At 41.1% G+C, this 18,385-nt stretch overlaps 1 protein-coding gene across 1 annotated transcript in view; it reads right to left on the reverse strand.

Annotated features, from left to right (window-relative positions):
* The window catches only part of lhx4 (LIM homeobox 4), a 37,398-nt gene that overhangs the window by 8,017 nt on the left and 10,996 nt on the right, over positions 1-18,385 (reverse strand). The window contains exons 2-3 of the mRNA XM_002936963.5: positions 7,706-7,877; positions 494-696 (exon numbers count right to left, since the gene is read on the reverse strand). Coding sequence (XP_002937009.3) covers positions 494-696; positions 7,706-7,877 — 375 coding nt within the window. The remainder of the gene's footprint in view (positions 1-493; positions 697-7,705; positions 7,878-18,385) is intronic.

Consider the following 18,385-nt stretch of genomic DNA (forward strand, 5'->3'; position numbering starts at 1 on the left):
CCGTCCGCCCACCTCGACTGGCCCCTAAATTTCTGCCGCCCTAGGCCTGGGCCTTGGTGGCCTCGCCACAAATCCGGGCCTGAGTGCATTAACATAAAAAATGCCTTATGTGCAATTGTACATAATGTTAACTAAATCTGAAGCATTTTTAGAAAGCATGCATCTTTATTTGTAGAGCTCCCTGGCCCAACCTATCAATATATAATACCTGGGGACCCATGAACCCAATAGGCTAAAGACTAAGTAGCTAGGAGTCTGTGTATTAAAGATGTAGGAACACATCATATACACATCAAATAACAAATACCTGACAAACATCAGGGCTAAAATAGCTAGAATATATGATGTTTGATCTAATCCAAATGAACAATGTTTTTTTATTATTTAGGTTTGTGTTATTGATTCTTGAATAATATAAGACAAAAAAGAGCAGATATGAGTTTTAATGAAATCTTATCTATTTGAATCTTGTGTTTCCGTCTGATTATCTCACCATTCAGTTTGGCAGTCTCGTAGTCCTCTTTACATACTAGCCGGCCATCCTCCATGAGGTAGAACTCATCTCCTGTTGCCAGTTGCCTACTGCAGATGATACAGGAGAAGCAGTGCAGATGATATACAAAGTCTTGCGCTTTGCGAACCACCTGAGTTGGGGGGATACCCTGTTGGCAAGCCGTGCACTTGGTGCCAAAACACCTGAGGCAGAAAAGAGAAAACAAAACATTCCATGTTAAATACTTATCCAAGATCATTTCTATCAGGCACCTCTCTTATTATTATTATTGGGATTCCAAATGTTTTTTCTTCCAGACAGAATCCATTCCCTAGCAACAAAGTCTACAGGGGCTGTTTACAAATGTTCATATTTCTTTTCTTCTGCGATTTGTGTTTTTTTGCACTCAAACTGTATTTTTTAATGTAAAAATGTGTTTTTTTTTTTTACCATTTTGTATGTGTCAAAGACCTGCAAAGTACACCATCTAAAAACTGTCAAGGTCATGTAGAAGTCAGTGGGAGCTTTCCTAGGCAAATAGTAACAATATGTGGTTTTAAAGGTTTTGCGGGGATTTGGGTATGAAAACGTAAAAACCTAAAAAAAATTAGAGGTTTTCATGTTCTTTTTGTTTCCGTCCTGCATTTTAATTTGTTTGTGCTTTTTTTAATTTGTATCTTTTAAAAAATGACTAACCGGTCATGGAAATGAGTTTATTTGTTTCGAACACCTCTAAGGGTGAAGACACACAGAGCTACTTAGTAGCAGCTACTTTTTCACGGCTACTAAACACCAGAAAATACCCTGCCATAGACAGTACTAAGAATTTCCTCTGCTTACACACACGAAGAGACGATTATCAGTAAAATTATCGGCATTGTCTATTTTAGTAGCCACGACAACAAAAATCCAATGTTGATAAATCTGCCCCTTAAGGTGGCCATACACATAGAAATTCTGATCTTCCTGACCATTGGTCACATGAATTGTCAGATATTGAGGTAGAAACAATAGAAATTCTACCTCCACCCGGCGATTTAGCCCTGAACGTAGATTTTGCTTGGGCGGCCTTCAATCATACCCGATCAAAATCTTTTAATCTGGCCAATCGACGAGTCAAACGTTATCTGCAGCCTTTTGCGATATCGGTCACCTCTTTGAGCCGCCATACATGCACCAAATATCGTATCAAACAAGGCTTCTTACGATAATATCGGTGCGTGTATGGCAGTAGGATGTGCATAATGTGCCCTTCTCCTAATTAGTGCCATCATTTTCTGCAAATGATAACAGAATCTGAGCATTTTTCTTTTGTTTGAGCACCACACAGTTCCCAGGGATGTATCATGTTTATACCCCCAAATCACAATGGAAATAAAAAAAAGCTAAAACATAATAGCAGTAGTCCATACAATACAGAGACGTAAGCCTCGCTCTGGCACACAGACTTGATTGCATGCATTTATATACAGCCTCTGCATTGGGTATACGCTAATTCTATGTCTGACTTTTTTTATTACTTTCTCTTTTGCCATTTGCTATCTTAAAAAGAAACACAAATCTCCTAATTCTCCCATTCACTGCCTTGCATAAACTCCATTTTACAATCAATGCCCCAGGACTTTTACTTGATCTGCTTGGTCCTTTATTTCAACCATCCCACGCCAAATCTTGTCACTTTATTCTGAGCATTACTGCCAGAATTCGATCATTTCTCTTTCAAGATGAGGACATTAATCTGATTCATTCGCTCATCATATCCTGACTTGACTGCTGCATCCATCCTACAAACAGCAGCCAAGCTAACCAACCCTTTCCACTATTTCTTTTTACACTGACCTGTTCTTATCTTGGGAATATAAAATCCTTCTGCCTTTAATGCACCCAGCAGTGCCATAGAATAAGTACCTTGCTTATTCCAATATGAATTTCCTGCCTCTTACGGTTTTGCAGTAGCAGCCAGGACACCAACAAGTAACTGTTATAGTTTGAAACATTAGTTTATGGCATTTATCAGTAATGGTGACAGCTTTAGTCCCTAACAGTTGCCCTGTAACAGACATAAGAAAAGCTTAAGAGAAATGAGAGCATTATATCAAACAGTTTACAGCTTTGGCCTGAGGACAAAATTAATTGATTTTCAAAACTTCCAAATTTTTAGAAAAAAAAAATCCTAACAATCAGGAAAGTGTTAATGAATTGACATAATCAGGCCCAGACTGACAATCTGTTGTTTCTGGCAAATGCCAGAGGGGCTGCTGTAAGATGCCATAGACAATCACAATTTATTGGGTTGGTGGGCCATTGTGTACTTGAAATGGCAGGGCCTATTTTAGGTCTCAGTCCAGACCTGGAAACATGTAGCAATGCTGAATGCTGTATGCTTTTGATTACTGTGAATTCATTTGGGAGGCTCAGTGTTAGTACTTAGCACATTGTGAAGCAGCACTGAGCACTGACACCCACTCGAATCATTAATCCCAATGCAAACCCTATGAGGGAATTAACAATTCTGACAATTATTTTTAGTCTATTTAATCTCGGTTTGTACTGGCAGTGGTTAGAAATTCCTCATTCAAGAAGACTGGTGGCTATAATTACTATTAAGTAGAAATTACCTATCGTTGACAAAATGCCCCAAAATTTTGTGGTGAGCTGCCCTTGAATTGCTTCCATTTAAATTAACACACATTCATATACCATGTTTAAAAGGGAAATCAACCTTCCTTTGTAAATGTCATTTAAGAAAAAAAAGACAATTATAGCCCACCAAAAATACTTTCAGATAAGTGTATTGTAAATAATTCTTAAAAAAGAAACAATGAAGAAGAAGTTGCCCTATTATGTATATGCCAAATTCACTTGTCATACTGGGAACTGGCACCTAATAGCTGAAAAATCTGCCCATGTCTTTTATTAAAACAACTGAGCTATCATTATAAGCACAGCCAGTTAAATGCAATAAAGCATGTATTCTCTGCAGCGATATAGCAGAACTATGTTCAGTCAGTGTGCTTGGTACGTGGTTTTACATTCTGCTTCAAGACTCAGCTAAGCTTTCTTCCCTGGTACAAAGATGACCGATTTTAACCTAAATATTTCCACAAAGAATTCTTATGCGAATCTGGGTAAGGGTAATCTTGCACACACAACTAAAATATCCATCTACTTTGTTATTTCCCTCCCCTGTCACTGTGCTAGGTCATATAAAAATATATGTTTAAGTGCTAGGTAGTAGTTGGGTCCCTGCCCTAAAGAGCTTACAATTCCTTGAGCTTCAGGGTGTAACACACACACACACATTCTGTATGAGAGTTTGAGGCAGCCTGAAAGCTTTGCTTCTTTTGCTCTCTGCCCCATATATCCTTGATTACTGCCTCCTTTTATTGTACATTTTATTTAACTGGGTTAATCCCTGCACATGCCCATCACTTTTATTTGCCTACATTAACATATATTTCTTTAATGTCCTTCATGTTTTACTCCAGCTAAAACACATGCCAGTAAATAGCATTAACCAGAAGTCAGGCTAGTAAGTGGCAAGAAATCCCCAAGAGATGCCACTATGTGACCTGTTTGCTGAAATGCATATAGTTATTCCTAACTACACCTGTTATGGGGATAAAGGGTGTGCGGTAAAGGAATAAGTGCAAGGCTAGGGGGATTGTGATCAGCTAGTATTGCTAATTTAAGCCATTTCAAGTTTTTGTTCTTATTTAGTCAAGAAAGACTAACAAACTGACCTGACAGCTATAATAAAGTTGATAAATGTCTGCTCCTCTATTGTACACAAAGCTGCATTAGTTCACCCTGTGATGTATTCTTACAAAGCAGTACATTGAATGTTATGTTAATTTGAAGAATATATCTATAGTGAAGCATTCAGGGGGTGTTCTGCCCTCTCACCTATATACAAAAGCAGCAAATGGTAAAACTCCCAATGCTAAGAACAGAGCCCAGGCCACGCTCAGATGTGCCTTATGACACAGAATATTTCATGCTTACGGCTCCCCGTGTGCTCCTCCCTCACTGATGGTCACTGTGACCTCTAATCACAGCCCTGTAAGGCTGAAGAGCCACAGATAGCTGGATGTCACGCCTTGCTTGGATATTTTAGACACATTGGCATTGCAAGTTTAATGAGCATCAGTGTAGCCTTGACAGTGCAATTCAAACTATGTAAGATTTATCCTTGGAAATACTGTGATAACCAAAAGTTGTCTGAATTTTAAGATCTAATTTAAAGTACAAGGAAGTTAGAGCAGTTCTTTCATGGGGGCAAAATCCCAATCTAGGACTAGGATAAAAAAAAACAACTAAGACTTAAATGTTAAAATAGGAATCTACATGCTTCTGTATCAGAGGCTAGGGGTGTCACTAATAAGAATTAATACTGTGTGAAATACAGTGTTTGTAGCTGCGCATCACAACTGCTGGAGGGACACAGGTCGGACAGCTGTGCTGTAGCACTATTCATACAACCTTATGGAAAGGGATGTGGGCACACTCAGTATCTTTCTAAACACAAGGTAAAACATATGAAATAGTACTCTAATAATAAAATAGAACCATATATAAATGAATGAATGCTTATATTTAAATATATTCTTATATATATATATATATATAATACAACTATAATAAAAAATCCTTTTGCATCAGAGGGGGGTGGGGAGAGATGCAGAGGATCACTTGTTGCCATGTTGCCTCATTTTTTCTGTGCTATAAAATCTTCCATAACTATGTACCAGCAGCACAAGACCTTTTATGTGAATTACATTTTTATTGACTTTAGGTATGCAAGAAGAACTTCCAATCAAGCAGCGTTACAATTCACTAGATGAATACAAATATCATTCAATCGCATGAAGTAATGTCGATTGTACTCCATAAAAAATGGGGGGCAGGGGTAGGAACGCCAGATTTCAGATACAGGCAGACACATGGCTCCATTGAGTTTCCATGGCCACTTAAAGTTTCCCAAGGTTCAAAAGTCAGAATTGAGAGTCTTTATCTCTTTACACTAAATATAGAGCCTATTATCACATTCAAGAAAGCAAAATAATTGAGTTCCAGTTGTATATCTGATCAGACTTTATTTGGCAGGTGTAAATTACCACATTAGTTCACTGATGTTCTCTGCACCTAATGGTTCAGCATGGGCCCTCCCGTGATCTAATGCTCAGACCAGCCAAATTTGCTCAACCAGCCAGATCAGACAAAGATCTGCCCATTTACATGGATCTTTTTTCACAAAAAGTTTCATTTGCTTACATCTTTTACAGGGGTCATTTAATTGTGCCCAGCATGCAATTGAAAGTGTACTAAGGTGGTGCAAAATTGCACCTCTTTTATTTCACATTCAAAAAGCCCTTGAGTCTGGCAATCAAAAAACCTCTTTAAAGGAACAGTAACACCAAAAAATGAAAGAGTTTTAAAGTAATAAAAATATAATGCACTGTTGCCCTGCACTGGTAAAACTGGTGTGTTTGCTACAGTAACACTACTATAATTTATATAATAAGCTGCTGTGTAGCCCCGGGGGCAGCCATTCAAGCTGGAAAAAAGGAGAAAAGGCACAGGTTACATAGCAGATAACAGATAAGTTCTGTAGAATACAATAGTGTTTTGTCTGTTATCTGCTATGTGCCTGTGCCTTTTCTCCTTTGAATGGCTGCCTCCATGGCTACATAGCAGCTCATTTATATAAATTATAGTAGACTTTCTGAAGTAAACACACAACTTTTACCAGTGCAGGGCAGCAGCACATTATATTTTAGTTAATTTTATACACTTTCATTTGTTGGTGTTACTGTTCCTTTAATGGTGGCCTTGTGTTTTTAAAATTAATTTTGGACTTGTTGTGCTTAAAAAGTACATGGTTCAGGAGACGCTTTGCTCAAGATTATGCAACAAGGCATGGAGAGGTGAGCCTATATATGAAAATATGACCAAAGGTAAATAGTTAGGAGCACTATATGGGGCGCATCTTGGCTTGATTTGGTGGACTAGCAATTTTATGATTATAAACTTGTGACCCATTTATTTACCCATTTATGAAAATGAATGCAAAGGATGAGTTACTAGTTCTATAACACCAGGAAAAGAGCACTGATCAGTCCTTGTTCTGTCACCCCCCAAATATTTAGCATTTTCTAAACCAAGAAACAGTTCAGCTGTGAGTTAAAACAAAGTAAAACCAAAAGCAGCTTTTTCTCAGTAATTGCTAAGCTCAAGCATCTTTCTGTTAGAGCTGGTTCCACATATTTTCTGCTCTAGGTACTTAGAAAAGCCTCAAATCTAAGATGACACAGGGATTAGGATATCACATATGTGCACTTCAGTGAGCTATCCAACACAGCAGGCAGGAAACACAAATAAAATGAATGGAAAATAAAAAGGCATGACATCTATTGCTTTAATTGCTAAAACAAATGACTACTACAGTTTTAAATGAATGAATACATCATTTTTTGGTTAGTAATTAGTCTTCTCTACAGAACTCCAAATCACATTTAAATCACTTGTTTACATTTTTTTTTTAATGCACACGTTCGTATCTGAGTATAACAGCTTTAATGGAGACATATCCTATAAAAATTATGAATGTACCAGTGAATTATACTCCTCTAGATATATAAGGATTGTGCTTAAAAAAGTTGTGTTTCTGACTTATTTATTGAGAAATTCCACAAAAACCCCACTAGCCCCGCCCATCTGTTCCACTTCCTGCTGGCTGAATTCTCTGGATGAGCTGGGGAGCCGGCGGCCCTCCGTACCCTGCACTGTGGGATAGGAACCAATCAGCAGCTAGGCTGACCTGATAGGGAACTGAAGCCTGTCTTTGCTTGTGTGAGTGCAGGGCTGTGATTGGCTCTCCCCCTCCTACTGTGCTTCAGGCAGGGACCGTTAGGACACGCCCACTCTTCATTTCACACTGGACAGAGAAGTGAGAGGATCTATAGGGAGCTCCAATAAAGGGGCCATTGTTACAGATAGGATTAATGTTTAGCCCAAAGGGAAACCAGCATCATATATTATTCATAATTGCCTACAAAATTACCTTTTTTTCCCATTTATCCGATATGTCTCCTTTAAAAATGCAGACATCTTATTACCAACAAATTTGTCATTATGTTACCACGTTTACATTTTCTAGGGCAATAGCGGACAGCAGGGTAGTTTTCCATCTGAGCTGTAGTCAGTACTTACTTGAAGAAGTCTTCTTTGCAGTATACATTTCCAGCACGGTAGAAGCAGCGCTCAGCCAGAGGTACCTGACACTCACAGCATTTTAAGCAGGCGCTGTGCCAGTGACGGTCTAGAACCTTCAGGATAAATTTGTCCAGAATGTGCTCGTTACATCCAGAGCAGCGTGGTATCTCTGCATGGAAAATAAATAGAAGTAACAAATAAGTTTTATAGGCTAAGATACCTTTAAATGGAGAAAGAAAGCCCATATAACAACTCTACAAAAGTGAAAATCCTTGCATCAGAAATTGCCCATGTAGTTTCCCATGTTGCTTATTTTAGCAAGCAGTCACCCAGTGTGCAAAATTATATAAATTATATATCCTTTTTAGCTTAGGGAGTGGGCTACATGCATCAAAGTACAGAGGAGAGCACCATAGGCAGAATCTCTGCTAAAAAATGCTTTTATTGCAAACCACATCACACGACATGTTTCGGGCTAAGTAACGCCCTTTATCAAGTGTAAAAAACAAAGTAAACGGTGTAACAATTTAAAAACAACGACCCCACCCCCTAGGTGTCCAATTGGTTCTCAAAACCGTCCATCAAGAGAACCAAAACTCCTTTGTGCAGTGTCATAATCCTTGTTCATATGTTCTAGCTGATCTTAGAGCACCAATCAAAATAATGTGGAATATCAGCAGTTATCTGATTGCTAGGTTCCAATTTACCCTAGCAACCAGACTGGAAGAATGATACAAAAATAAGTAATAAATTAATTATATAACAATAATATTGTAGCCTCATAGAACAATTTTTTGGGGGGGAAACCCATTTGAAAGCTCGAAGGAGGCAATAGAGAAATGCAAATAATTAAACAAAAAAATTAAATATTTATACAAAATATGACTTTCTATATCAGCTAGAAAATGGCTTGTCAGTCCTTATTAAGGATGAGATTAGAAGTTGAAACTAGTTCCATGGACATATGTTTTTGATCTCTATTAATATGAACAGACCTTTGCCCGGTGCACTAACCCATATCAGGACATTCACTGCATTAGACTGACCAAAGTAAATAGCTGATGCTTGGTATGGCTTGGTACTGGAACAGGGTATATGTTAACCTGTGTTAGTACATGAGTACAATGTATGATCTTGTTGGATAAACTGAACCTTTAGAAAAGAATAAGTTAGGTCAAAAAGGCAGTGGTTAGTAGGGTGGGTTTGTAGGATGATTGAAGAGACTTTACTGGCTACAAAGGACCAAAGTTGTTTGTGATCCTACATCACATTCAGGTATAATACATAAAATGCAGACTTCTGGCTATCAGTCAACATATGGACCTGATATAAATAAAGTAATATTGTGATTTCCTGGGATAATTGATAGATCAGGATAAAAGCAATCCTCGTGGTAGATCTGCTTATGCAGAGATTAGGAATGAAAGCATGGCATTAAATATAATGGCTTGTTAACAGAAAGAAATTCCATATAGAGAATAAGTGTTTATTTGTTCCATTAGTAGCAGAGGGGTCAGGCAGAGGCCACACGGGGTGTTGGCCCAATTGTATGGGAGGCTGCATGCATAGCAATGGCGGTGCTGTCTGAAAACATTATCTTGTTCTATGTCTGTATGTGATCAGTTTCCCAATCTCCAGCTATTTGGGTAGATAAGTGCAGACAGGTAATGCAGATGCAGATAGGGTTGCAATAGGTAATGCATACAGTGTCGGACTGGCCCACCAGGATACCAGGAAAACGCCAGATGACTGACCCCTGAGTTGATATACATGCCAAGATTGTCAGCAGCATCGCCCAAAGTGCATGATCAAATCAGCGCATGCATGGCCAGCTTTAAAATAATCTAATTTAAACACACAGCAAAGAAGGAGTAAACAGTCACAAACACAGGGCAATATACTTATTGGAGCTGATTTACAAAGACATGGGCTAAATTGCACCAGTGCAGTTGCCCATAGAAACCAATCAGCACTTAACTTTCAATTTTTAACTAGTAGTAGACTGCTTGGAGCAAATGCACTGGAGCAATTTAGCACCTAATTATGTAAATGAACTTCTCTATTGGGCAGAAGAAATGTTAGAACATAATCTGTCAGCTAGATGTTCAGATAAAGTCCAGTATAACTGCTATATAACCCATTGAGAGAACACAAAGACAAATGAGCAATTTCTCTCCAACATCTTTACTACCTTACACTGCAAAAGCAGCATCCAGCTCAGCACTTATTAATAGAGGCAAAGTTGCAAGTACTGGCCATTAAGAAAGAACAGTTCCCTGGGTTATTCTTATAGAGCCTTGTTCCTATGCAGATTTATCCTATGCCTTTTCTAGATCCATACAGATTTCATTTAAACAGAAAATGTTGGGTGTATTTCTAATACATTGCCTGAGAATAATTGTTAAAGCACAGCTTTGAACTGGGATGTCCGGGCCCATGGGGCCCCCCCCACCTGTCCAATCTTGCCCCCCCAAACTTGTGTTCCTTATATTTACTTTGCCGGGATCAGTAGAGTGGGAGTGGAAGGCCACTGGGCTAAGGACAATCAGATCTGGGTCACTGAAGCCCCTTAAAGCACATAGGCGGTAATGATACAACCTTCTTCCACCAAAGCAAAATAATATATGTAGAACCAATAAAACATTTGTCCCATCTGGGAAATTGCCGCAAAATGGTAAACTGTCTACCTGACCTTACCGAGCAATACCTTACCAAGGATAATTTCAGGTTATCCTTAAATTAACATCTCTCTGACTTGGTAACAGTCTTTGTTTATGGAACTATAAAAGCCACCCACCACCTGTATTGTTTGTAACATCTATAAGTAAGGTCCCTTCAAGACACCTTAAAACAAGCCTGTGCTATTAAAATGATAAAGCTAAAGACAGCACCAGAATCAAGATCACCAACTGCATCACGGAGTCTGGCCCTAAAAGCAGAGAAATTGAAAGGTATAGTGAAATGCAATGCACAATGAGCAGAGCCAATGCTTGTTTCCCACCAGTCTGGGAAGAATAGGTCAGGTACACATTTAGCAAATGCATTGGCTGCAAACTGCTGACACACTACAGCAGTATTTCTAACATGAACAGGCAATGGGAACCAAGTCACTAAAAGCCTCAATAAAAATTAAGTGTGTGAGTACTGATTTTCTGTAAGTTGAACCTACTTGCCTTTCAATGCAGCTTTTCCCCTCTTATACTTACTCACACGCCATCCCTTCTATCCCTGCATTTAGCTACTAACCATAACACTGTACAGTCAGACGTGTGCACTCCTTTCCACCATTTATACTAGGGATAATATTTTGGGATTCTGAAAGGGTTTTAGGGTTAAAAGAGGTTTTTATATACCAGCATACATACATAAAAAAGACCCATCTGCCATTAGCCTAAGGGCTATGTCACACCAGGTGAGAAAATGCCAATCGGCTTACTTCTGCCCCCACATCAATGCGCACTAACAGGGATGCTGCTGATATTCCATAGAAAATCCGGACTTTTATGTTCGTGTATTTCCCTATGCAGTATCCTAATATGAGAGGAGTCTGTCTGTGCTGTGCTACACATCCACACACATGCAACCTTAATGCTAATACCTTAATATATATCTGAGCTTAAAAACCCTCCAAGCTGGAAGTAAAAGTGCTGAGAAGAAAGGCAGAAAAAGATTTTCACTTTTTGTTGGCTTTTTATTTTGGTGGAACTGTTTTTATATAAGGGAGGCCAGCAGCTTTGGTTCCCTGCCTTCAGTGTTTCACAACACAAACCATAAGAAATAAAGAGCATGATTTATAAGGGCCAAAAACGAGACTAGAGTGGTCTAATTTTCAGGATAGCAAATGCTTAGCTCTTGAAAATCAGGCTGACAACAAAATCTGCTTTCAGCTGCAGTGACCGCTTAAAGGAGCTCTAAGTCTTTGTGCCCTGTCAATTAACCTAAACCTTGCTACATAAGCCCAGGCCTCAAAGGTCACCAAACAGGCCTCCATTAAGAGTTATTCCTGCTTGCTACAGATGGGTCAATCAAAAATGGCTGAGCCTGTAAATAATCCATCTGTGTGCAATTCAGGTTATCCTTAAATCCTAGCCTGTGTGACCTAAGAAGACTGGATTTTACAGCTAATCAACTAGATCAGGGGTGGCAAAATCCACTCCTCAAGTGCGATTTAGAGGGCAGATTTTAAGGATATCCCCACATGGAAACTGGGATATCAAAATAATAGATCCGCAGGCTCAGTCAAATGATTAAAGAGTCATGACCTAACATATTCCATATGAAGAAGACTGTGACATGCCAAATATACAAATTATAATAATATCTATGCACTATTGTGTCCTTGTATGTGCTTCAGCTTTCTTTCTGACCAGCAAGGCTAATTTCAGGTTATCCTTACACACATAGGCAGAGTATGGCACACACAGGCAGCATAGGGCAGGCAGAGTATGGCACACACAGGCAGCATAGGGCAGGCAGAGTATGGCACACACAGGCAGCATAGGGCAGGCAGAGTATGGCACATACAAGCAGCATAGGGCAGGCAGAGTATGGCACACACAGGCAGGGTAGGGCAGCCAGAGTATGGCACACACAGGCAGGGTAGGGCAGGCAGAGTATGGCACACCAAGGCAGCATAGGGCAGGCAGAGTATGGCACACCCAGGCAGGGTAGGGTAGGCAGAGTATGGCACACACAGGCAGCATAGGGCAGGCAGAGTATGGCACACAGGCAGCATAGGGCAGGCAGAGTATGGCACACATGCAGCATAGGGCAGGCAGAGTATGGCACACATGCAGCATAGGGCAGGCAGAGTATGGCACACACAGGCAGGGTAGGGCAGGCAGAGTATGGCACACAAAGGCAACATAGGGAAGGCAGAGTATGGCACATACAAACAGCATAGGGCAGGCAGAGTATGGCACACACAGGCAGGGTAGGGCAGCCAGAGTATGGCACACACAGGCAGGGTAGGGCAGGCAGAGTATGGCACACCAAGGCAGCATAGGGCAGGCAGAGTATGGCACACCCAGGCAGGGTAGGGTAGGCAGAGTATGGCACACAAAGGCAGCATAGGGCAGGCAGAGTATGGCACACACGGGCAGCATAGGGCAGGCAGAGTATGGCACACACAGGAAGCATAGGGCAGGCAGAGTATGACACACACCAGCAAGGTAGAGCAGGGCAGGTAGGGAGGGAGACCTATCATGACCTCTCCAACATGAAAAGTACTATGTAAAGTGACACAATGCAGGTACTGCACCTACAGTTTCACTGAGGTGTGTATCTGAGTCTGAGGTCTTATAGGTATGAACAATACAAGGTCTTACAGCCTGAATCAGAGGTGCGAACAATGTGGGGAGCAGTTAATCTCAGTACTGATACCATTAAAAGCTTACACAAAGGTAAGCAACCACAGTAGCCAGACAGGTGAGGGGACACACAAGGGGGGGGCGTGCTGCTAGTTGGACAGGACTAGTCTATGACATCTTACATCAGCCCCTCTGGCATTTGCCAGAACCCACAGATTGCCAGTTCTGGCCTGATTGTCTGCTTTTGATATATACTTTGCTCATATGCATTGACACTACTCCATAATGCATTATATGTGTATATTATTTAGGGCTCGTACTCACAAGCAGTTGCTTCTGCGCTTCCCTGCATTAAGATCCTCTGTGTTCCACTGCAGGGAATCACAGAAACAAAAGCATCTTATTCTTCCTAATGTACCCATACTCAGGCACATGTAAAGGAATGCATCACAGGGAAGTGCAGCCCTAAAATGTATCTTTGTTTAAAATCTTTTCTTCACATGCAGTGAGCTTTAGCTAGAAGGCAGATTGTACAGGTACAATTGTGCATAACCCTGTCCTGGCAGCAGAAGAGTTAAGCAAGCTGAGTCCCAGGCAGAATTTATTACAGCACCACTAAGAAATGGATTTACCATGATATTAAATCAATCAGGGGTATTTTAAGAAGGAGTATATAATAAAGGCAATGTCAAGACTTTAACATCCTTAGCTTTCTAAACATGTACAGTACATCTGGTTAGCCAAGACACACTAAAAGGTATATTTATATAGGTGTGTAAAAAATGACACTGAAATAACTAAATATTCTCACTTTAGCATCATTGTATGCAAGCTAAAATCAATCATATCTATACATACATAATGGTGTATCTACTATGTCAATACAAGTAGGCATTTGTTTAAAAAATTCCACATAGTGGTTGTCATTGAACATCGCCTCTTCTTACACAGCATTATAAACCACTTTTGATGCCAGAAATTATCCTGTTTATAATGTGTAAAATATTTTACAAAGCATTATAAATATGGCCCTGAATGGTGCAGTATCTTCCAGCTGTTGGTTTCTAACAGCTGGCAAGTGCTTATATAATAATGCAGACCCACCCCAGACTGCTGCCCAGAGCCACTGCTTCACTAGCCAGCTTCACTAGCCAGTTTCTAAAGAAGGCATGGGGGTAGTTATCAGTCTATCTGCAGGCCTCTGCTAGGGTTGTTACCTTAACATTTTAATACTGGCCACATATTGAATCCACATCCTGCATGGCTAATTAGCAATTATTAGCAAATGTGTGTCTGCAGGTAGGCTAAGAATCAGCTCAATATGGCTATAGCCTTAGGGAGCAGTGCCGGGCCAAGCCGTCCAGGCGCCCTAGGCAACCTGGTTGGCATGGCCCGCCCACCGATATCCCCAACCCCACACATGTGTGTGCACTGGCACATGCGCAAGCAAGCACAGGGTGGCGGGGTTACGGGGGCCCCTGCAGTGGGAGGATAGGGTCTAAAACCAGTGGTAGGTGAAAAAAAAGGTATCCACCGTTGCGTCCTAGGCAGGTGCCTCTTCTGCCTACCCCTAGTTCTGGTCCTGCTTGGGAGCATCTTTATCAAAGGGTGAACATCCTGTGCCTCCATGGTATACGGTTCTTTGGTACAACTCTGTTTTTACCCATTAACAAATATGTCTCATATAAACAAACATTAAGTTGAGCATTGTTAGGGCTCTGGCACACGGGGGAGATTAGTCGCACGCGATTAACTCCCTGTTCGCGGGCGACTAATCTCCCTGAGTTGCCTACCCCTGCCATCCCACCGGCGAACATGTAAGTCGCCGGCGGGATGGCAGACGCGGCGGGGCGATTTCCGGAAATCTCGCGAGTCTTTTTCGGCGATTTGCGCGAAATCGCGCCGCCGCGTCTGCCATCCCGCCGGCGACTTACATGTTCGCCGGTGGGATGGCAGGGGTAGGCAACTCGGGGAGATTAGTCGCCCGCGAACAGGGAGTTAATCGCGGGCGACTAATCTCCCCCGTGTGCCAGAGCCCTAAGGGAGACTGAGCACAGACACTTGTTTCTTGGTTTATTCGGCACTTTGATGCGTCAAACAATTCCCCTTAGTACTGGGTTTAATGGCAACCAAAATGCTGCTGCAATCAACACTCAGTTTTTGTGTAGGTATCCACAGGCATGTCATGATCTACACTGGTGGGCCTGACTCATTTACCCTTGTTCAATTGTGGCAGCACAGATTCCATCTAGTTCAGTGCTGTCCAACTGGCGACCCCCCTCTGTGTGGCCCCCCACCTGTCTGGCTGCTTTGATGACTTACCTTTGAGTAAGCTTTAAATATTATCTGTACTGAGATTAACTGGCCCCCTGCATGGTTCTCACCTTAGATTCAGGCTGTAATCCCTCTGTATTGTTTAAAAATGTAATCCCCTGTGTTTTCACACCTTTTAATACCTGCATTGTTCTACCCCTGCAGTGTTCACACCTCAGGCTCAGGCTGTAATCACCCCCATTGTTCACTTCTTCACACCTCAGACATAGGTACTGTAGGCAGAGTATGGCACATACATCCAGCATAGGTCAGGGAGGGTATGGCACACACAGGAAGGGTAGGGCAGGCAGAGTATGGCACACACAGTCAGGGTAGGGCAGGCAGAGTATGGCACACACAGTCAGGGTAGGGCAGGCAGAGTATGGCACACACAGGCAGGGTAGGGCAGGCAGAGTATGGCACACACAGTCAGGGTAGGGCAGGCAGAGTATGGCACACACAGGCAGGGTAGGGCAGGCAGAGTATGGCACACACAGGCAGGGTAGGACAGGCAGAGTGCTGCCTGTGTGTGCCATACTCTGCTTGCCCTATGCTGCTTGTGGGAGGTGAACCTGGCAGGGGTTTGTTGTGGGAGTTAGCAGTTGGATGGTCCCTAAGGTGTGTAATTATGTACTGGGGGTTGCTCTGCTATCCACAGGGGAGGAGGAGGCATATGGAATTATATATGTATATCTTAATATGACATAATTCTTTCACATATGAATGATGGTTGTTATCCCCACAGTAAGGACCAAGCATTTGGGATTTTGCTGTGCTACCACCATTGTGATAAAATAGGTATGGTTTGAAGTGGGTGTGGTTTCAAAAAGGGGAGTGGTCAAAACTGGCTTCCATTAGCGGCCCTCCTCCATGTACGCTAGAGAAATTCCGGCCCTCGGCACCGTAGAAGTTGGACAGCACTGATCTAGTTGAAATAATTAATATATATGGTCTAATAAGGTATGTATGTATGTATGTATAACTTTATTTATAAAGCACCACAAGGGTACGCAGCGCTGTACAAGCTTACAAAATACAAAATTACACATAGGGAGGATAAGTGTTATAAAAAATAAATACAATAAATATATATAAATGCACAGGGAATAAGTGCCATGTGGTATGAGACACAGTAGGAAGGTGGTCCCTGCCCGTAGAGCTTACAATCTAAGTACACATTAGAAATGTCTCAGTAACTTCACTGGATCCAAAATGTTTGTATGGAACTGGCTGTACGGGCCATCTCCCATAGACTCAATTTTAATAACTAAATTCACATTTTTAAAAAATGCTTCCTTTTTTTCTGTATATGTATGTATATGTATGTATATTTTTATTTATAAAGCGCTACTTATGTACGCAGCGCTGTACAGTAGAATACATTAATACAAACAGGGTGTTAATAAGATAATAGATAAATACAAAGTATAACAATAAATACAGATAAATACAGCAGCAATAAGTTAAGAGTTGAGGACACAAGAGGAAGGAGGTCTCTGCCCCTTAGAGCTTACAATCTATATGGGAGAGTAACTAACAGAAACAAATAGGCAAATATAAGTGCTGTAGGTCACAGTGGGTGACACTACAATATAAGTGCCAGTTCCCAGATCAGGTGCTGGGCGAGTGCTCCAAAAGGTAGTCTTTAACCTTAGTTTCAAAAAGACTGGGGGAGGATTATCTCCGGAGGAAATCAGGGAGGGCATTCCAAATGTAAGGGGCAGCCAGGCAGAAAGGTTTCTGTAATAATAAAACAGTACCTTGTACTTGATCCCAACAAAGATATAATGAATCCTTATTGGAGGAAAAACAATCCTATTGGGTTTAATTACTGTTTAAATAAATTTTTTGTAGAGTTAAGGTAGGAGATCTGAATTACAGAAAGACTCCTTATTCGGAAAACCCCAGGTCCCAAGCATTCTGGATAATGGGTCCCATACCTGTACTAATTTTCTGTCTGTCCCATTCTGTTCAATGTATTACTTCCTCATGCCATGCTTGACACAACTTAGCAGCATTCTCATCAAGGTTTGTAATTAAAACACAGATTTTGCCATACATCCACTTATACAGATTTACGTATATGGTATTAATTCTTTTTTTTCATTCAGTGACCTTCCAGTTGTTTAACAATGTGTGTGGCACATAAATAAGAGCTGGACACCTGCAGGTTTGATATCCCTCCTATATATACTCCTGTGCCTGGGGGCTCAAGGCGAATGCCCTCTGTGGCTTTAAATAAGGCCTATACAAGCAGGATAACATGTCAATTATGCTTAAAAAATTATTTAGTCATTTGGCCACTTAATGTTAAGGGACTCATGCTATAGTGTTGAGCTCTAACTCCCATGCCCTATATAAACCATTCTTCTCCTCTTAAAAATGCTTTGCTCTAAATATAGTTTATTCATAATTCTATGGTTATCTTTCCTCTTCTGCTTATTGCTCATTAATCTTTATGTTGGTAGTCCCCCGCCCCCATGTTACTTTAATACTATGTGATAGTATGAAAGTACAAGCACAGCTAAACCCAGAGTTTATGGTGAGTTCTAACTAGCAGGTCTATCTATCTACCTATAGAGGAGCTCACATTATTTTAGTGTTCGGCTGGCCATATTGTGCCAAGTTCTTTCTTTTTATACTGCCTCATTGGCCCTGTGCAGTTCTAAAGGGACTGCTGCGTAATCTCTGTGGCTGCCAGATACATTAAAGGAACAGTAACACCAAGAAATGAAAATGTATCAAAGTGATTAAAATATAATGTACTGTTGCCCTGCACTGGCAAAAGTTCCATGCTTGTTTAAGAAACCCTACTATAGTGTATATAAATACCCTGCTGTGTAGACATGGGGGCAGCCATTTAAAGGTGGCCATACACGTGGCGATCCGACGATGTTTCGTACGACCATCGGTCGCACGAAACATCGTAAGATCCGCCACACACCATTCAGGGCTGAATCGGCAGGTAAGGAGGTAGAAACAATAGGATTTCTACCTCCTTCTGCCGATTCAGCTCTGAAGGGAGAATTTTGGTCAGGCGCCTTCTATGGCGCCC

Source organism: Xenopus tropicalis, chromosome 4 (assembly GCF_000004195.4).
Source record: "Xenopus tropicalis strain Nigerian chromosome 4, UCB_Xtro_10.0, whole genome shotgun sequence".
Classification (NCBI taxonomy): Eukaryota; Metazoa; Chordata; class Amphibia; order Anura; family Pipidae; genus Xenopus; species Xenopus tropicalis.